The sequence below is a fragment of the Perognathus longimembris genome, chromosome 16 (genome assembly GCF_023159225.1).
Source record: "Perognathus longimembris pacificus isolate PPM17 chromosome 16, ASM2315922v1, whole genome shotgun sequence".
Classification (NCBI taxonomy): Eukaryota; Metazoa; Chordata; class Mammalia; order Rodentia; family Heteromyidae; genus Perognathus; species Perognathus longimembris.
The window spans coordinates 17,181,968-17,204,037 of NC_063176.1; the positions used below are offsets into that span (position 1 = coordinate 17,181,968).

At 36.8% G+C, this 22,070-nt stretch overlaps 1 protein-coding gene across 4 annotated transcripts in view; it reads left to right on the forward strand.

Annotated features, from left to right (window-relative positions):
* Positions 1-22,070, forward strand: part of Mapk10 (mitogen-activated protein kinase 10) — a 261,635-nt gene that overhangs the window by 126,724 nt on the left and 112,841 nt on the right. For all 4 annotated transcript variants that reach the window (XM_048364355.1, XM_048364353.1, XM_048364356.1 and 1 more), the window contains 2 exons: positions 2,101-2,172; positions 19,461-19,630. In XM_048364355.1, coding sequence (XP_048220312.1) covers positions 2,107-2,172; positions 19,461-19,630 — 236 coding nt within the window. In that variant the 5' untranslated portion in view covers positions 2,101-2,106. Of the gene's footprint in view, positions 1-2,100; positions 2,173-19,460; positions 19,631-22,070 lie in introns of those variants that run through there.

The following is a 22,070-nucleotide window of genomic DNA, read 5'->3' on the forward strand; positions in this document are numbered from 1 at the left end:
GGACTTTCCTCAGAATAACAGTAGTAGTGGAGATTACTAAGTGCCCTCAAATTATCCTCTCTTTCCCTTTCAAGCTGACCACTAGTGGTCCTATGCTGTACTAAACATGTATTGAATCTCTGAATCTATTAAAGAACATTGCCAAGATAATAACCTGGGAATTTCAGCTGTTTCTGTGCAACGGTGACAAATGCTCTCTGCTATACCATCAAGAAATAAAAGGAACAAGCACTTTTTCTGAAACTCACTGGCATCTCACAGCAAGTCTTTTTTTCCTTGTCTGACAGCAGATCCAGCTGTGATTTATTCTGCCATGTTGCTACATTGGGAGGCATTGTTATGCAAACTAGGGGAGGTCAGAATGCTTCCTGTGCATAGCAAGGCTGCTCATTCATTAAAAATTAAAACACGTTTATTTCAGGTGGGCTAGATATGATTATTTCCCACATGCTCACTTCTGGAATACAGAACTGAAACATCCCTGCTGGGTAACATTTCTGAGGTCATACATGATTGGTCTCTTTCATACTTCTATTGCTGTAAACTCATCATTCCTAATTTGCTAGCATTGAATTTATTGTGCACTCACAGTTCTCAATGTGAAAGAGACAAGGAAAACTACATTTAGATTTGTGTTAGGCACAAAAAGAAGCATTCTTTTACTTAGATCTTTCATTCAGGAAACATTTACCTGACATCAGCTAAGCACAGGGTTAGGTCTGGGGACTGTGAAAACAGTCATCTTCCTTGAGAAAATCATGAAGAACTGTGTGACAGACATGTGATCTGCTTGTGATACTCTGTAACAGTCGTAATGGAAGTATGACTTACTTTGAGGCGACAATGGGAAAAACCGAAGAGTGATTGGAAGAAAATGCCCTCATTTCCTGCATGCTTCCATACAATGGGAAAACAGTGGAGCAATCTATTTTTAGTACTGGAAATGAACATCATGAAAAATGGAAATAACAGAATTGTCATTTATACTAACATCAAAACAGAAATGCTACTTAGGTGTGGTGACACATGTCTGTAATCTCAGCTGCTTGGGAGGCAGAGGCAAGCAGATTAAGAGTTTGAGGCAAGTTTGGGCAAACGTTAATGAGATTCATCTCAAAAGCAAAATAAAAATGAAACGGGATGGAACCAGGGAAGTAGAGATGTGTGGGGTTGGGAGAGATGGAGGAGAACAATGGAAGTGTGACATTACAAATTGCTTTTTGTTTCATAGCATTGTGTTGGCTTTCTGTGACAGACAGAGAGGAAAGGTTTCAGAGGTTTGGTCTATGGTCACTGGGCTGCCCGGCTCTGGTCTTTGATGAGGTGGGCCTTGTGGGGAGACACAGGGAAAACCTCCAGGGATCTACTTCCTCTAAACCCTACCCCTAATAGTCTATTCAACTATGAATCTATCAATGAATGGATCAGAGCTCCCATGATCCAATCACCTCTAACATTGCTGCATTGTGGGCCCAGCTTTCAACACAAGACACTGTCAGGGACACTTCACAACCAACGCTAAACCACAAACAATGCTTTCAGGTGCTTAATGAATGTCCACTCATGTTTTCCTCAGCATACATTGGAGTTTTTTGTTTAATTAGTTGCCTAACTCTCAAGTTCTATATGATAGAACTTTAACTTATTTGCTATATCCTGGTTTTTTTTTCTTTAATCCTGTAGTTGAACGCAGCTCCTCATGCTGTACAAACATTCTACCATTAGAACCATGCCTTTTGCCCTTTTGCTTGTGTTGCGTTTTCAGGCAGGGTCTTCATTTTTGCCTAGGACCACAGTCCTCCTATCTATACTTCCCGAGTAGCTGAGACTACAGCTGTAAACCACTACACCCGGTGTTTAAGATATAATATTTAGAATTGTAATGATATCCATTATTATAGAAAATAGAATGTCTTTTATATCTTATCATTTGATGTTTATAAATCACACAAAGGACCTAATACTTGTTTAAAAAAAGATTACTGTGAGAATGTGCTTTGCATGATACCTTGTGTATAATTCAAATCATGTTACAGCTCATATTATTAATTCATGAAAAATTAGTGGCTTAGAAACTAATGACCTATTTTTCCCCTGTAGGTATTTATGAGCCTCCATTTCTTATACTACTGCAGTGAACCAACCTTGGATGTGAAAATTGCCTTTTGTCAGGTGTGTGTTCCTTACAGGTAAAACAAGGTACAGTATATTCCCTTGTATTTCCATTTTTCATTCTGTTTTATATATTTTCCACCAAAGTTAATGTGCGTCATATTTAAAGTAGCTTAGGAAGTATGAAAGAATACTTACCTTTCTTTTCCTTTTCCAGTTCATTTATGTCACTCCTTAACTAGAAGCAAAATAGAAACATCCTTTAGTATCGTCCCATCTCAAAAATCTGCCCCCCTCTCTTTAGTACTGGAGTTTGAACTAGGAAGTCATGTTTGCTTAGGCAGATAGATGCTTTCCCTTTTGAGCCACACCTCCAGCCCACAAATCCTTAGAACAAATACCTAAACCATTATTATCTAGCCTCTGGTGAGCTGCTCCTTGCCATGCTTTTCCTGTAGTACACACCTGGCCCCTCTGGAACCATGCGCAGGGCTTAGTTGAAATACAACTCTTAAAGAGAGTCCCCTAAAAAATCATGTTAAGGCCCAGATGGACAAAGATTCCATATTTTTCCTTGTATGTGGAAGCTAGAATTGGCTTATAAGCTTGTAAGTAAATACACTGGGTGGTCTATCTATCTGAAATATAGTAGATTAAAGGGAGAACTCAGTATAATTTTTTAGAAAGACAAAGCAAAATTTTCAACAAAATAAACATCATGAAACAGATACTAGAAAGAAGGTGAGGTAGGGTCAAGGGCAGAGGGGTAGACAAATAAGGAGGAGAAAGGAGGGAGGGAATGCAGTCAAGAATTGAATATTAAGAAAAGCCAGGGAAGAGGTTGTTTGGAAGAGATGGGTGAGAGTGTTGAAAGAAATGACATTGATCAAGATGCATTGTATTCATAAATGCATTTCTTACATTACAATACACTTGTTAAAACTGTTTCACAATAATAAAATACAATAAAAATACTCGCATCTCTTCCTACTCCACACCGCCTATCCACCATCTCCCTGAAGTTTTCTTGGTCCCTGATAAGCCCCTCCCTGTATGTGACAGAGCATGTCTGTACAGTGTGTGTACCTTACTTCTCTCTCTCCTCTCTTGGTTTGTTTTGCATTTGGACAGGGGTATTTTTTATGTCTTGCTGAAGTTAGCACACACAGGCTCATAACAGATGATTATGCACATTTCTTACGCACAGTGTTGTGATAGGAATCTTTCCATTCTGGCAAAGAGGAAATGTGGATAGTTATCCTTCCTCACCTCTCCTTTCTCTGCCAGTTGTCAGCATGTACTAGCACATCACTGAAAACTGGTCACGTATTCGGGGCTGGATAGCAGCGCTGGCAGCGACATCTGTAATAGTCTGTGACACTGTACACATCTGATAGGATCTGCTCTGGAGTATCTGACAGTATTAGATCTCATGGAATATTAGCTTGAAGGAAGAATGCGTGTTGTATGTTTTGCTTATGGAAACAGTTGCAGTTGTGATTCTTCTCTGGGGGAAATGCTCAGGACTGACTTCTGGGGTGAATAGCTGGGTGCTATCACTTGCAAACTGTCTGACTGGTAGCTGTTGATTGAGCATCCATCTCCTGTCCCATTTGTGAGAGGCATTAACAATGAACAAATCAACCAAACAAAATAACTAAATGTATCTTTTATCTATTTCCTAAACCACAAAAGTTATCAATATAAATACCTAGAAATTTCAGGCAAAAAGTATTTTGTATAGGCTGAAGTTATTCTTCAAATGAGCCCCCAAAATTTGGGTATGGATGAGGGACATTGAAGATTTTGTTTCTAGTAAGAGTTCTTCTGAAGTAGAAAAACAAAGACAGCTGTGGTGTGAACATTGGGCTTTTCTTTTCTTTTCTTTTCTTTTTTTTTTGGTGTGGGGGCGGTCAGTTGCTGAGCTTTTGTGCTCAAGGCTAGTGCTCTACTATTTTGAACAATAGTTCCATTTCTAGTTTTGAGGTGGTTAATGGTAGATAAGAGTCTCACAGACTTTCTTTTCTGAGCTGGCTTTGAACTGCAGTCCTCAGAACTCAGCCTCCTGTGTAGCTAGGATTATAAGTGTGGGTCACCAGCACCCAGCTGGCATGAACATTCTTTTTTTTTATTATTTATTGTCAAAGTGATATACAGAGAGGTTATAGTTTCATACGTTAGGCACTGGATACATTTATTGTACTGTTTGTTACCTCCTCCCTCATTCCCCTCCCCCCACCCCCTTTCCCTGTCTCCCCATGAGTTGTTTAGTTGGTTTACACCAAACAGTTTTGCAAGTATTGCTTTTGTAGTCATTTGTCTTTTTATCCTGTGTCTCTCAATTTTGGTATTCCCTTTCACTTTCCTAGTTCTAATACCAGTATATACAGTTTCCAATGTACTCAGGTAATATACAGTGATAGTGCAAGTACAACCACAGGATGGGGATGCAAGAGGATCATCAATAATAGAAGCTACGGTTTCACATGGCATGTTGAAAGTAATTACAACAGTGATATATCACTCGTTTCCATAACATGAAATTCATGTCACTTAGCATTATCTTATGCATTCATAGGGGCATAGCTATTAGGCTCTTGTGATCCTCTGCTGTGACTAGCCTAAACCTGTGCTAATTATTCCCTATGAGGGAGACCATAGAGTCCATGTTTCTTTGGATCTGGCTTGCTTCACATTTTCCTGATCCATTTGTCTACTGAGGGGCATCTGGGTTGGTTCCATATTTTAGCTATGACAAATTGTGCTGCAATGAACATAGTTGTGCTGGTGGCTTTAGTGTGTTCTTGTTTGTGGTCTTTTGGGTAGATGCCCAAAAGTGGGGCTGCTGGGTCATAGGGGAGCTCTATGTTTAGACTTCTGAGGAATCTCCATACTGCTTGCCAGTGGCTGAACCAGTTTACATTCCCACCAACAATAAAGTAGGGTTCCCTTTGGCCACATCCCCTCCAACATTGATTATTGTTAGTTCTCTTAATATAGGATATACTGGGGTGAAGTGGAATTTCAGTGTTGTTTTGATTTGCATTTCTTTTATGGCCAGTATGAACATTCTTTTTTTTTTTTTGGCCAGTTCTGGGGCTTGGACTCAGGGCCTGAGCACTGTCCCTGGCTTCTTCTTTGCTCAAGGCTAGCACTCTGCCACTTGAGCCACAGCGCCATTTCTGTCCATTTTCTGTATATGTGGTGCTGGGGAATCAAACCCAGGGCCTCATGTATATGAGACAGGCACTCTTGCCACTAGGCCATATCCCCAGCCCTGAACATTCTTTTTTTTTTTTTTTGGCCAGTCCTGGGCCTTGGACTCAGGGCCTGAGCACTGTCCCTGGCTTCTTCCCGCTCAAGGCTAGCACTCCGCCACTTGAGCTACAGCGCCGCTCCTGGCCGTTTTCTGTATATGTGGTGCTGGGGAATCGAACCTAGGGCCTCGTGTATCCGAGGCAGGCACTCTTGCCACTAGGCTATATCCCCAGCCCCCCTGAACATTCTTAATGGCTGGATTTTTCTTGCTTTTGCTACATAGACAACATACATGCAAGCCTAGCCAATGGTTCCAGAATCCAGGTTTCTTCCTTTTTGTATTATATCATATTCCTAATGTTTAAACTGTTATCTAAGTAACCATAAAAAGATAGAAAATAAAATTACCTATATTGTATAAGTCAACAGAAAATTTTCACATTTTTTACATTATTTTTAGCCTTAGTTCTAATTGAATTGTTTGCAGAATATGAGATTCATTGACTGTTGGTTTGTTTGTTTGTTTTTGAATGGTCCCAGGGTTTGAATGCAGAACTTTGCTCTTGCTATGCAGGCAGGTGGTCTGCTAGTTAAGCCACACCTTTATCCCACTCGTCTCATAATGAGAGATTTTACTGTGCAGCTCAGACTAGACTGGCTCCCAACACAGCAGTCTTCCTGTCTCAGCCTCCTCAGTGCTGAGACTGTAAGCTAGAATTATCATGCCTGGTTTTTGTGTGGTCTAAAAAGTATTGCTAAACAGGTTTTGAAGGCAAAGGATTTCTTGTTATATTCTCTGTACACACAACACACACACACTAACACATATATATGTACATATATGTATACATATAGTAATATTGTACAATAAAAATGATCTTTACTTTAGAATCCTTTACCCCAAACATAAATGTACAGGAAAGTCAAAGTGCATAATGTCTTTTTTTGGCCAGTCCTGGGGCTGAACTCAGGGCCTGAGCATTGTCCCTGGCTTCTTTTTGCTCAAGGCTAGCACTCTGCCACTTGAGCCACAGCGCCACTCTGGCCTTTATCTATATATGTGGTGCTGAGGAATCGAACCCAGGGTTTCATGTATACAAGGCAAGCACTCTTGCCACTAGGCCATATTCCCAGCCCCGCAAAATGTCTTTATTTATTATTTTTCAAAGAAAGAAACTAGAAACAAATCTAATTTGGCACATTCTGTGCATTTTCTTATATTACTCAATCTTGGATAATTTCTGTCTACAACCTCAGGCTTCCTGTACAGCCAGCTGTTTCTGTCTCTTAGTGAGCTCTGCAGTTCAGTGCTTTATTCCAAGACAGATGAAATGAAGGGCACTGTTCTTGGAGGATCAGGGTTAGAGGTAGTGATTTCACTGCTCAGAATCCAGGTGTCCAAAATAGACCACCCAGAATTTTCATGGACCAGGGCTGGGACTGTGGCCTAGTGGGAGAGTGCTTGCCTCATATACATGAAGCCCTGGATTCGATTCCTCTGTGCCATATGTATGGAAAAAGCCAGAAGTGGCGCTGTGGCTCAAGTGGTCGAGTGCTAGCCTTGAGCAAAAAGAAGGCAGGGACAGTGCTCCGGCCCTGAGTCCAAGCCCCAGGACTGGCAAAACAAACAAAATTTCATGGAGGTGCTAGTAAGTGGTAGCCTCCTCCTTAGGAAAGCAACCGCATGTGGACCTGAACCATGGGCCATGAATCCTTCCCTGCCTATGGGTATTTGGCATGGACCTAAGTGATCTCACTACTGTGGAAAGGTATTCGTTTAGAACTCTGTGTCACAATCTTCACCAGGAATATGTTTACAGAGTGAGAAAGTGTGTTGGAAATCCCCCACACCTGCCCCTGTGTGTGTGTGTGTGTGTGTGTGTGTGTGTGTGTCACATCCTGTGCCCACTGCGGCTGTCTGGGTGCAGGGTTTGTGTCTGCATCTCGCGGTGGTACTGCCTATGGAGCAAGGCCAGGGCTTGTGAGGGGCTACCTTCACCTTGATTTGAAGCACACACGTTTTTCACAATTCATTAAGTGTTCAATAAATATTTTTTGAATGAAAGAATGAAAATGCCATTAAGAATTAAGCCATTAAGAATGTTCATGGCAGCTGGGCACCGGTGGCCACACCTATAATCCTAGCTCCTCAGGAGGCTGAGTTGAGCATTGCAGTTCAAAGCCAGCTCAGGAAGGAAAGTCAGTGAGACTGGTATCTACAATTAACCACCTCAAAACTAGAAATGGAACTGTGGTTCAAAATAGTAGAGCACTAGCCTTGAGCACAAAAGCTCAATACTATTTCCTAAGTAGGAAATTTAAATTTTTTGATTTTTAAAAACTGTTTTTATTCATTTTGTTGGAAGTGAGTTTTTCTAGGGAGTTATGCCATTTGAATGCCCTCCCGAAAATACCATATTTAGGTTAATACATTTATGTATACTTGCATACATTTGTGCACACTTGTTCGCTTTTCAAAATGAAAGCACTTTTTCAGTGTCTTCTCATCTTAGAACTATACAGGATTAATTATGCTTTGGTAATTTTACTATTCATAAATTATTATTAATCTATCATGTATCTAATAGTCAGTGACTTACTGACCGCTCTAAATGTTTACTTATACTTGAGTTATGAATAAGTTAAAAAATGATTTCCTGATTTTGAGAAAGCCTGAGACATGAAAGCTTCAACTTATTTTCTCATCAATGTTTAAGCAGTGCTAGTAATTAAGGATCTGAGCTAAGATTTGTATTCCTTTTGGATATGACACAGAAGCTCTGTATGGATCCCTATGATTTTTAATGCTAAGGAGATCCTTGCAATTGGCTGATTATTCCCTTCATCATTCATTTACTCAATACGTGTGTGTGTGTGTTTGTGTGTATGTGTATGTGTGTGCTGTGGACATGTTAACTAGCTTGATTAAATATTTCTACCTTGTATACATATAGCATCATTTTGTGCCAAACAAGTACACACAATTATAATTTGTCACTCTCCAATGTAAAAGAAAATGAAAGAGTAAATCATTAAGGTTTTACTTTATTTAACCTTCATAGCAAATATATTATGAGATGGTAAAAATCCAATTATATTTTATTTTGGAATTTGAGATCTTAGCCATTATACTAATCTCCATCTCATTATACTCATTTTATTTTCATTTTTAATTAACATAGTAATTGTATCAATTTAAGGATATAACATGATACTTCAGGATATATATATATGTATATATATGAGCAAATCTTTGTAATTAGCATAGTCATTGCCTGGAACATTCATCATTTCTTTATGGTGAAACATCTGTTGCCAACTTTTCCATGTCTTCTGTTGACATGGTGTGTTTTGACTGGTATAGCAGCTAAATTTAATTCAGAATATGTAAGGATACCAAAATAATTAAGGATAATAAAAAACTCCCCCAAACATTTAGAAAACAATTATGAAAAGAGAGAGTCCTAGGATGCTGTAGGGTATCAGTAAAAACAAAAATATATATTCCAAAAAGAATGGAATTCTCATTTGGAGTTATTATAATCAAGATTATTCTTTAATTTAAAAATAAATCTTACATTTTTGGAGTGGAAGGAATGGCACTTTCTAAGATATGACAGCTTAGATTCAGCAGGTTGAAAGTTACAGGTAAAGCAGTATTTCTCCTAAAAGATATGGAATATGGCTAGATGACTTGTCAAAATTTTTCTATTAATTTTGATGTCCAGAGAATAAGAGCACAATGCGTGTATATGATTGTGCTAGATCAACGCAAACTTTAACTTTTTTAGCCAAATTACTGCAACTAATTTACAGCTATTTTTGGGTAATATTTTCCTCTTCTATTTTGGAAATTTCAAGACGATTTGTTAATGTTTTATGAGATGCATTAGGTTTTAGAGACTTTTATAAACCTAGAAACTGCAAACCAGGGAATTCATAAAAAGAAAGAGAGAGATGTCTGGCATGTTCACAGAACTGCTTCATTTAAAGTGATATGTTCAGTTACTAGTATCCAGGGCAATTTAAAAACATCACTAAAACTTACTCCAGAATTATATGGGTTTGAAAAAAATAGTCCTTTTTCTGTTAAGGCATTTTGCATTTAAAGTAACTTGATTTGAGCAACTTATTTCACTTGATGAGTCTGTGATGTTTCTAGTTCAAAGACTTTGAAATATCCAATTAAAATTTTTATGCTTCATTGGATGGCCACCCTCGGTGGAATAAAGACTTTGAAACCAACACAGGGAATAGCATATCAGAGGAAAAGGTGTTTTGGCAGTCTAGGACAGAAGAAAAACCTGTATAATCTAACAGGTAAATGACAAATCATCTTTTATGGTTTGTGAAATACATGGCATGCTTTGTATAGTTTAGAGTTTTGGAAAGATTGACTGCAACCCTCTAAAAATTCAACTTAGTCTCTTGACTTGATAAAAAATAGAGCTTAACGGTACTAGGAGCCTGAAAATGATGCATTTAAAGACACTGGAGTTTTGTTAAGTTAATGATTGTGTTTCTTGAGATGAGAACCTGTAATCCCTTTCAAAACTTAGCTTTTATGTACGAGAAACATAGATAACTTTTCCTTTTAATGGCTCTACTATCTTATCCATTATTTAATGAAACAACTCTGGTATTTTTCTGTATCTGTTTTGATATGCAAGTTACATAGTATTTGATTTTGTAGTCACTTTTTAAGATTATAGTATTTGTGCTTTCATTTGCATGACTGTTAAGGATGACAAACAAACCGGGTGAATGGTATAAAAACATGGCATAACTTGTAGAATGAAATACATGAGATTTCTGTACCATATGACTTATTATGTGTTGCTTTATTTTTTTTCTTAGACCTATAAGAAAATACAGCTAGCACAAATTTAGAAATAACAAATTTAGTGCTATAGGTCTGTTTTCTAACCTGGGTATTATTTTTGGCCATTCAGTAACCTGAGATTTTTTTTTCCTCAAAGTTCATAGGAAACCATTTTATTTAGTTTCCAGGGCCATAGCAAGTAACCAAGTTGCCAAAGTTTTGGCTGGTACATAATCATGGTGTTTTTCCCTTCTACTTAGAAGCCTCAGATTTTAAGAACAATTTATTAAATAGTTATTTCAGTTAATGCATAGATTTTGTTTTTGTGCTACTCAGATTAACTAAGAGAATATTGGAAAGTGATGATATTTTCTGTATTGGTTCATTTTAAGTTCTGGTTTGCTTGAGGCACAAAATAGTGTGCAATTCAATGTGCTAGTTTAGGAAGTTTCATCATTGTGATATTAAAGGCAGCAGTTCAACCCCGGAAGAGAAAGTTTGGTATTAAGTGTTATGAGTTGAAGAGGTTGATGTTTTTAGTGCCTAGAACAGAGCTTGGTGCATTGATCTTGCTGTATGATAAGACCAAACTAAATGACTTCTTAATGAAAACATACCGTAGTAAATAAATAGACCCAAACTTCAATGATATATCAGAATACAAATTTATTTACTATCATGTACATTTCTGTTCAGGTTAGCAAAGTCTGTCATCTGTCTTGTGACTTAGTTAGATTTCAACCATCTGTGACTCAGGAATTTCAGCTCCTGCAATCTTGTGATGTGCTGGTGAGAAGCCAGAATGGGAAACAAGATGCATGGAGGTATATCATTTAAACTGCTCTACAGTTAGCTGGCTGGCATTTCTGCATGGAGGTCATGGGTCAGAACTGGTCATAAGCTTCCCACCTAAGTGAAAAAGAGCCTGGAAAGTATGAATGTGGAGTATGTGCCTATTCAGGGAGCGTTGTTTTTACAAGCAAATGTAAACAGAAAAACAACAACAACAACCATGAAAAAAATCCAGCCAGAGTATGATGCTCTGAATTCAAGCCCTATTACTAGCTTGAAAAAGTCAGTAAACAAAACAAAAGGAAGCAAAACAACAACAACAAAGAAAACAAAATGAAAGAGAGAGAGAAGGTGGGAGAGATAGAGAGTGGGAAAATGTACTCTTGGTAAAAGAAAATGAAATCCTAAATGTCATTCCATTGAGTGTATCTCTTTCCCATTAAAATTCATATGTAAATAATTTGGCTCAGATTTAAAATGGATTGAGCCTGTGCAGTTGCACCATGACATAGAGAATTGTGTGTTGTTGCTACTGGCCTGACACAACAAACTTGGAATGCATCAGGAAGCAAGTCAATTAGTTGGTTATGACTTGTAGCTGATATCATTTGTGTCAATGGTTAGAACCCTGGCTTTGGAAGGTGATTTTTACAATGCAAGTGGAAATACCCAAAGAATACAGCAGCAGACTGATAGACTAACCCTGTGGAGGTACATGTTGCACCTAATCCATTTTAGATTTTCTTTTGAGACAGATCAATTCTCCATTCAAAGTACCTTTAATTATATATACATATTACACAGTGAATGCTCTATTAATTTTCTGCCAATGAAAGGAATCAGGCCCTTTAAATTTCCTGGCAACTCTGAAAATCCAACTGCCCATTACCGACATAAAATTGTCTACTTCTACCTGGGACTACTTAATGTGCATTTCCAAGAAAACTCTCAGCTGAGACAACTGACAAATGAGAGTCTGAAGAGGAAACCTGGCTCAATTTATTCATTTTTCTTGGTTTTCTAAACTCTACTTTTGTAACTCATTTCATCATTGGAAAACCACTTCAATAAATTATTTTAGATGAACTAGTGCATACTTCAGTAAAAAAAAATCACAATTTAGAATGGAACAAAATTTAATTTGTATTAATTGATACTACTAATTTGTAGCCTGAAAACTCAGCGTGAATTAATGAATAACGATGCAAATCTTACTCATCAGTTCTGAGTGCTTAGAATACAGAGTGCACCTGTGGTGGGTAAACTATAAGACTGGTCCAACTTTAATTCTCTCTATTGTCTCACTGAGGATTACTAGCAGATAAATCATATGAAACATACTTCTGAGTCTTATATTAAAAAAACCATTGTATTACTAGACACCAAGGACTCATGATCGTAATCCTAGCTAATGGCTGTATGGCTCAAGGACAGTTTCCATTTCCTGTTTTAAGTTCCAGTACCAGCACCAAGGGGTGATATTGATCGAGATGCATTGTTCTTATAAACTGATTTGTTGAATGGTAACCTCTTTGTACAACTACTTGAAGATCATATACATACATATTTATGTATATATAACCAGAATATATTTTAAGCTATTGAATGTATTTTCCCAAAGATACGAGCTAAAGAATTTTATCTTTCCTACAAATTGTTATACTTTATGATATTAATGAATTAAAATTTGTCACACAGTGTGATTTTGTTGTGTTTGCCATTTTTTTCCTTTGATTTCCAAGAGCATGATAGTAAGTTTAATGTTCAAGGCAATAGATGTTCATAACTTAAGTCTTCTGGTAACACTGTCATCTTTCAGTTTTCTTTGACATTTGTTCTTAAAACTGGATTTAATGGTTTTTATGGTTCCTCTTTTGTGATGAGCTGCACAAATCCTTTATGGAACCAAACAGGATGTAAATAATAAATGAATGGGATTTTAAGATGGCTTGCTCAAGGTTTTACAGCGATTAAGGGAAGAACTGATCTAGGCTTGGTATAATTTTTGGCTGTATCATTCGAATCAACTAAGAATGTTTAACTTCTAAAAGTTTTTTAAGCTTAGTTTCCTTTTCAGAAAGCTAATTAGCAATATCATAGAACAGTCACCCCCAAATGAAAACGAGGAGGGACACAAGATACAATCAAGAGTTTTGATGTTGCAGGTTAAGATTAATAACATGTGGCACTTTTCTATGTAAGATTCCCTGGCAAAGGGGTGAGGAGATGAATTGATGTTGGTATTGATGGTACTTACTGCTTTATGCTTTTTCTTTCACATCTGTATGATATGTAGCCTTTTCAAAGAAAAGATTGCATTCAGATCACCTTTCTGACTACTATGCCAACAGTAGTAAAGTCTTAAGGGTTTTTTTTTCTTGTCAGGCAGAGGCAGGGAGAAAACTTGTTTGCTTGGATTGTTGGAAAGAAAATTTGATTATACAGATAGAAATAATTAAAACATTTAAATATAAGTCTTAATTTTAAGTGGAAGAATTAATTTAAAAATAATTTAAACCAATCAAACTACTCTAAACCTATAGTCATTTCAACCCAAATAATCTCCAGAAGTTACCACTTCTATGCTTTTCAGCATGGCTTTGTTTTTGTTATTCCATTCTTGGGTTCAAGTCACCCCTGTTATTTTGCCTATGACTTGTACTCAGGGAATACCAAGGCATAATTTGAGAGAAGTTATTTTTCAGCATTGACAATGTTTTTTCTTCAGTGTGCTTAATGGGATATTTTCTTTAGAAAATTTCACAGAAAAAAAACTTTATATTTGAACTTTATAGTCATGACAAGAAAGCTTGCATGGAAGCCAAGTAATAAAATATTCTATATTAAGTCTATTCTAAACTTTTCAAAACCCAATTTGGATTTGTAAGCTTGGGGCACAGATGGATGTGGAGGAAGTTCTTCAACATATCACATTGCCATCAAGTTTTTGGTTATGCTATGAATCCAAGAACATTTCCAAGCCCACTATCTCTATGCCTTATTGCTTAAATAACGAAAACAAACCTCCAATGATCTGAGATACTTTCAAGAATGTACTTTCTAGATTTTACTCAAACTTTAGTTCAAAGTTTATGTGTAAAGAAAACACTTGGGTTTGTGCCTATGTATGTTTGACTCTCTGTGTCTCTATGTGTTGGTAAGTGAAGTCACAAACTTTTATTCTCATTGTAAAAAAAAATCATATGCTCTCAGATACAGATAAATGATCATCAAGTAAATAAATTTGAGACAATTTGTCAGGAAAGTTCATTTATGTAGCTTTCATTATTTCTTTTTGAAAATTTTTGGGCAGTCATAGCGCTTTTACTCAGGGCCTGGGTGCTGTCCCTGAGCTCCTTTGCTCACGGCTAGTACCACTCCCACTTTGAGCCTTAGTTCCGCTTTAGGGTTTTGAGTGGTTAGTTGGAGATAAGGGCCTTACAGGAACTTTTCTACCCAGCTAGCTTCAAACGGAGATCCTCAGATTTCAGCCTACGGAGCATCTAGGATTATAGCCGTGGGCCACCAGCAACTGGCAATTGTTCTAGTTTTTGAGTGTAAGTTTTTCCTTAAATTTAATTTTATTGTCAAGGTGTTGTACAGAGGGGTTACAGTTACATATCTAAGATAGTAAGCACGTTTCTTGTCAAACTTGTTATTCTGGGATTGAACCCAAGTGTTCACTACACTTCCAACCCTGCAACTGTTTTAATTGCACTACCAGATTTCCCCAAGCTGTATATGGCATCTGCATTATATAGAAAATTCTGTTTTAAGAACATATCAAAAAATTAAAAACCACTAGATCCTTCTTGGGGCATGAACAATTGCTGAAATGAAATGCTTCACTTTGTCATACATAAACATGGCCAATCGTCTATCTGTCTAAACACAAAACCTTTGTTGTTTCTTGAGTCTGGGGCAGTTGAAAAACTTGAATCTGAACTGTAGTGTTGAACTAATTGTTCGATGGACTCTGGTTTGCACTGGCAAGCTGAGGTGTGACTCCTCCTTACTGTCCCAGCTTTGCGATTCCTATGACATCCTGGATTTAGCAGTTCATAGAGCCACTAAGGAATGCATTGGATCAGATGAAAAATATTACTGCTGCTGCATAGTTAATATTTCACTCTTCACTATCAGGCAAACCTGAACCACCATTAGGCACTTAGTCTTTAGACTTTGCCTTCCAATTTGGTGTATGGCTGTCAATGCATACTGGAATACTCAAAGGGCTCATAAAACAGAAATTGTTGGTTCCTACTCCCAGAGTTCCTAACTTGGCAGATGTGAGGCAGGATGAGTATCTTCACATCTAACAGGCCTACAAGCATGAATGTCGGTGTTCCAGGGAACTCTCTTTGGGAATGATTGCTCTATGTCGTCTGTCTCAGAGTCAGATTCTCTAGTCAGAGTCATTTGGACTAAAACTTGCAGGACCCCAGGATTTAGGATGATGCTTGAATCTGAACCTTCTGGTGTTGTGCCCAGGATTTGTGATTTTGGTTATCTTCTCAGACTGTCCATATGCACACTCACATCTGAGAGTCAGTGACATAGGAAGTCTAGAAATAGTCCTAGTGGGACAAAACACAAGTCATATCTCTCCTTAAACAGTGCCACATTTCTACCTGACTTGGCATGTATTAGTTGCTTGTTACATAGTACACACTTTAATGAATTAGTGATAATGAATGCAAGCAATTATATGTTACTTCCTGTTTTTCCCCAGTACCTTTTCTTTTCTTCTTCTCTTTTCACTTTTTATTTCTGTTTTGTACTGTTACTGGGGCTTGAATTCAGTGCCAGGGCATTATTGCTTAGTGTTGTTGCTCAAGGCTGGCAGTCTGCCACACAAGCCACAATTACACTTCCAGCTTTTTGGTGATTAATTGGAGATAAGAGTCTCACATACTTTCCTGTCTGGGCTGATTTTTAATCATTTCAACCTCCTGAGTAGCTAGGATTATAGGTATGAACCACTCGTGTCTGACCAGCACCTGTTCTTTAAAATACTTGCTTATTTTACTGTCTCCATTATACATATACATATATGTGTATACATGTACATTAGTTCAATGTTTGCTGGATTAAACAATCGTAAATGTTAGAATATCTCTTAGAATCTGAAAAGGAAGTGGCATGAATCATCAAATGTCTTGGTTTCTTTGAATATGGATTTTGTGTTTGACAAGGAACACCAGAAGGTTGGTTCAAGTGTGATATTGACTGAGGCTGACTAGAACACCACAGCTGCATCCAGCAGGGGAGGGTGGGGCGAAGACACAACATTAAATGGATTCATTTGGAACATAAGGAGTATTGCATGTCATTAGCACATACATGCAGTGCATCTTGGAAACATACTCTTCAACAGCAAAGAGGACAACGTGGAGAAAGGGAGAGATTTCTACATTGAATGAGGGTAATGTGTGCTAAGGACATTGTGGGTGGTCTGAATATTCAAGCACCTAGAGAAGGGTCAGAGCCTAACTCCTGTCATTTCAACTTTGAAATAATTCTACCATTTCAATTTTGGCAGATGAAGCATTTGATACTATAACTCTCATGTTTTTCTTTTCTCTTATTTACTTTTTTTTTTTAACTGGTTTTGAGGCTTGAACTCAAGTCCTGGAGCTGTCCCTAAGCTCTTTTACTCAAGGCTATCGATTTACCACTTGAGTCACAGCTCCACTTACGGCTTCTTGGTGGTTAGTTGGAAATAAGAGTCTCACATCTGGCTTTCCTGTTTGGGTTAGCTTCAAACTGTAATCCTCAGATCTTAGCTTTTGGAGTAGCTTGGGTTCCAGGATGTGAGCCACTAATTTCAGGCTCTTTTTATTTCCTTATTTTAAGCTTGTATAGGAAACAAAGAAGCAAGACTTTAAGCATGCTGGTCCACTCCTGCCAACAATTCTAGAACAGAAATGAACCATCTCATGGAGAGCAATTCCTGGTATTAAGGTTGAAATCAGTGACTGTTTAAGTACTTTCAGTCTTATTTCTAAATTATTCTTTCTTTAAATTTTATTGTCAAGGTGATATACAGAGTGGCTACAGTTATGTACGTAAGGTAGTGAGTACTTTGGGTGTCAAATTTGTTACGTCCTCCCTCATTTTCCCACCCTCTATCCCCCCAATCCCTCCAAGTTGTACAGTTAATTTCCAAAATATTGTCTTATGAGTTTGCTGTTTGTCCTTTGTCTCAACATTTTTATGTACCCCTTCCCTTCCCTAATTCAAATAAAAGTGTATACAGTACCCAGGGTACCAAAATCAAATATAGTGGCAACAAAGCATAAGTCATAGGAAGGAAAAATGAAGAAAAAAGAACTAATTTCACATAGTACATTAAAAATAACAACAATGATAAACCTCTTGTTTCCATTTTGCTTAGCATCATCTTATATGATCATATGCACATAGCCATTGAGCTATTGCGGTCCTCTGCTAGAATTATTCTAGACATATATTAATTATTACCAATGAGGGAAACCATGCAATTATATTTCATTGGATCTGTCTCACTTCACTTAATATGATTTTTGCCAAGTCTTTCCATACCCTTACCAATGGGGCGATGTCATCCTTTCTGATGGAATCATAGAATTCCATTGTGTATATATACTACATTTTCTTGATCCAAGACCTTGAGGTAAAAGCAGATATCCTGAAAATATTATAGGAAGGAATAGGAGAAACATTAGGGCTTCTTGGCACAGGTCAAAACTTCCTTAACAAAGACCTAGAAACACAACAAATCAAAGAAAGGTCGGACAAATGGGATTACATCAAACTGCAGAGCTTCTGCACTGCAAAGGACATAGCTAAAGATGAATAGAAAGCCCACAGGCTGGGAGAAGACCTTTCCCAGCCATACAGCAGACAATGGCTTCATACCTAAAATATACTTAGAACTTAAAACATTAAATCCCCCCAAAACAAATCCTCAAAGAAACAACTGCCCCATTAATAAGTGTGCTAAAGACTTGAAAGAATTTTCTGAAGAGGAAATAAGAGTGGCCAGTAGACACATGAAGAAATGCTCAACATTTCTGGCCATAAAAGAAATGCAAATCGAAATAACACTGAGATTCCACCTCAACCCAGTTAGAATGGCCATTATCAAGAAAACTAATAATAACAAGTCCTGGAAGGGATGTGACCCAAAGGGAGCCTTACTACACTGTTGGTGGGAGTGCAAACTTGTTAAACCATTCTGAAAAACAATGTGGAAGTGCCTCAAAAGACTAAACATAGAGTTTCCCTATGATCCAGCAATCTCACGTCTGGGCATTTACTCAAATGATAACAAACCAGGCCATACTAAACCTACCAGAACAACTATGCTCATTGCAACATTATTTACCATAGCTAAGTTATGGAATAAACCCAGATGCCTCTCAGTAGATGAATGGATTATTTCTAAATTCTAAACTTTGTTATAGTCTGTTTGAATATCAATACAAGGCTCCGATTTTTCACTGACTTGTTTAATTTCCTGTTCCAGATCCCATAGACTGCCTTCCAGATTACAGGATTTCTTATTCCATTTGCAAAGTAGCTGAATTTTTTTACTTTGGTGTCCAAATAACATAAATCCTAAATTTATTGTTTGAGGACTGTATTTGTACTGAAGTAGACACTCTAGCTGACCACATTGTAGGCTGGCAGTTGTCATGTGTGTTCTAATTTCAAGTCAGCCTTGCTTTTGGGAGAATTTCAAAGCTCTTGTAGTAGATTGTCATATTTTTACCATCATTTCTTCAAAGGTCCCTATTATTATTTGTGTAATAAAATACATGGAGAAATAATAGTCATGGGTATTGTCAATGATAGGTGAACTTTTCTTAGAGATTAACAGAAAACGTAACCAGTGTGATATTTAAGAGAAAAAGTGCCATGTGATATTTTAGAAGAATTTGAACTAAAAATTTACAATATTTAATGGGATAATGGCATTTTTGGTATGAATGAGAAAAAATGAAGTCAATGCTTTTAAGTTCAAATTATTATGATTAAAGTAATTGAAACATTTCAGTTTGGGTTCTCTGGTTTCAGAGAAAGGATGTAGATACAATCTTTTGTTCTTCTTCATATGATTGATGATTACCTCCTTATTTACCTGAATCCTCCAAGGTCAAATATAGTCCTTGAAGCCAGTATTTGTGGAGTATGTGTTTGTCTCACACAGAAATGGTTTCAATGAGATACTTCAGAAAAACTTACGTATATCAAGACTAAGCTTATTCTATTTTAAGGAATTTTAATACTAAAATATTTGCATTTTAAACTCATTTTTTTCTCCAGGTAAACTTTCATACATCAATACATATTTTTTCCCTTCTGTCAATTATCTGACCTAGAGGATAGATGGTTTAATATTAAAAAAATAATAATTAAAACAACAGACTTGTCTGCATCTCATCACTCCTGTAGTTGACTTATCTCCTATTTTCATGTTCTTTTTAAACAGGGATTCCATAAACAAGTGGATGTGTCATATATTGCCAAACATTACAACATGAGCAAAAGCAAAGTGGACAACCAGTTCTACAGTGTGGAAGTTGGAGACTCAACTTTTACAGTTCTCAAGCGCTATCAGAACCTGAAGCCAATTGGCTCTGGGGCTCAGGGAATAGTTTGGTAAGTGGAATGGGTCTCTGTTACACATGTAAAGAAAACATGCTATGTGTATCTGCTAGATACGAATCCACAACCAAAAAGAAAATCCCAAAGCAAGGAACCCAAGTAAACAAATAACAAGGAAAGTACATGAGATATCCCTTTCTCATTTTGTAACAATACGTGCAATTTGGTTTGTGACATGGTACTTTTGTTTTTAGTTACCAGAAATACAAGTCCAATATACAACCACCATAAAGAAATCAAAAGAACTAGAAGCTGTCAATATATTTAGAGGTTTTATTTGTATGTTTTACAGCAAGAAAGGAAGATTATATTCTAAAACAGCAACAAATAAATGCCCCTACACAGTCCAGAGGAAAAAGTAAAATATCACTTATCCTTGTAACTTTTAGAGTTCAGTTGTTAAAGTTAACTTATATACTTACAAGTAGTATTTAAAAATGTTTGCCTAATCTTTCCAAATGGAAAGATCCTAGATTTCCTATTTATCATCTTTCATCATATTCTTGAGTGCTAATTGAAATCATGACAAATATAGATCTGACTCAGACACTGCAAAACTATTGCAAAAGTAATGACACAATGCTAATTTTCATGTGTAACAGCAACTAAATGCATTTAGTATGAACTTGCTGGCATAATGATTTTCAATCTTTTTGATGGCTTACAGTGATAAGTACAAATTTAGAGTATAAACTTTCTCTACATTCTTAAATATATATTTAAATTTAGATATACTTATTTGTAATGGATATTTATTAATGCAATGTACTTGCTACATAAATAGCTGCTATACTTGTTCTTAGGTCTGTATAAAAACATGAAACATTTTGCAGAGTGAGTTGAAAACAAAATAAACAAATATTTTTAGACTGCTTTTTCTATTATTCAAAATTTTGTACTTTGTTTTTATTGTCATTAACTTTACATGTCATTTCATAAAAGTACAATGTATCTTGATTGATGTCATCTCTTTCATCATTCTCTCCCATCCCTCCCAACCCAATGCAGTGTTATTTTCTGGAACTCTGTAAATATGATTAATATTGGGGGACATACAGGCCCCAGTGGCTTACATCTATAGTCTTTGCTATTAGGGAAGCTGAGAGTGAGATCTGAAGAATCTGAAGCCATTTCTATGTGAGACAAACACATATATCACATATACTGGTTTCACGGACTATATTTGACCTTGGAGGATTCAAGTAAATAAGGAGGTGGTCATCAATCATATCATTGATATGTCTCAACAGCCTTTATCAGAAACCAGAGAACAAATATATACATATATTATATATATGTATATTACATGTCTATAATAATATAATTTAATAGTATAATTGTAGAACACAATTTAATAATATAATTATAGAATATAATTCCAGTCCAGATGTTCAAATACTTAATAGGAGGACTTCACTGTACTTGTAATAAAGCCACCCCCACTTAAAATGAGGACTTCCAGTGAAAGAAACCTTATGGATCTTGGATCTTTTGATGACTCAAAATAGATCCATACAGGTAATGCTGGCTCATGCCTATAATCCTAGCTCCTCTGGAAGTTGAGATGTGAGCATCATAGCTCAAAGCCAGCCTGGGCAGGAAAGTCTAGGAGACTCTTATCTCCAATAAACTACCAAAAATCTGAAAGTAGAGATGTGGCTCAAGTGGTAGAGTGCTAACCTTGAGCAAAAAATACTCAAGGAAATTACCCAAGGCCTAACATACGAAACTGTAACCTCTCTGTACATCACTTTGATAATAAATAAGAAAATAAAATAAAAATAAATAAAAAATGTAGTTCTCAAAAAAAAAAAATCAAGGGCAGTACCCAGGCCTTGAGTTCAAGCCCAATGACCAGAAAAAAAAGAATATCCAAAGTAACATTTCACTGAAGGCATTAATAGATTGCCTCAGAAAGACTTGAGAATTTTACTGAGAATGTTGTGCTTGGTTTCATAGGTATCTGTGACTTTTTGTTTGTGATGGAAAGAATTCTTGGTCTTAGGTATAGTAACTGAAATAGAGGTTAAGAATTAAAGGATATCTAAGTAAGATTGTTCAGCCCATTTGAGTACACATTTATCAGTAAATATGTCAGAAAGTAAATAAAAGCCCAAATGAATCCCAAGATGTTAGCCTTGGAGTTTGCTGATTTATTAGTCCTTTTGTCTTTACTCAAAGAACTTAGTAATATTCAGGGTAGCAAAGAACAAGATAAAGGAAGCAGAACAGGGCTTTTCCAGTTAGCCCTAGCCTGTCTATACAGGCATGGAAATTAGAGCACAATCCTGAATGTAAATTTCATGTTCCTTCTTAACCTTGGCCTCGAGAATTTTTTTGTTGTTGTTGGTTTGAACTCTGAGCCTGGGTGCTGTCCCTGAGCTTTCAGCTCAAGGATAACACTCTACCATTTGAGCCAAAGAGCCACTTCCAG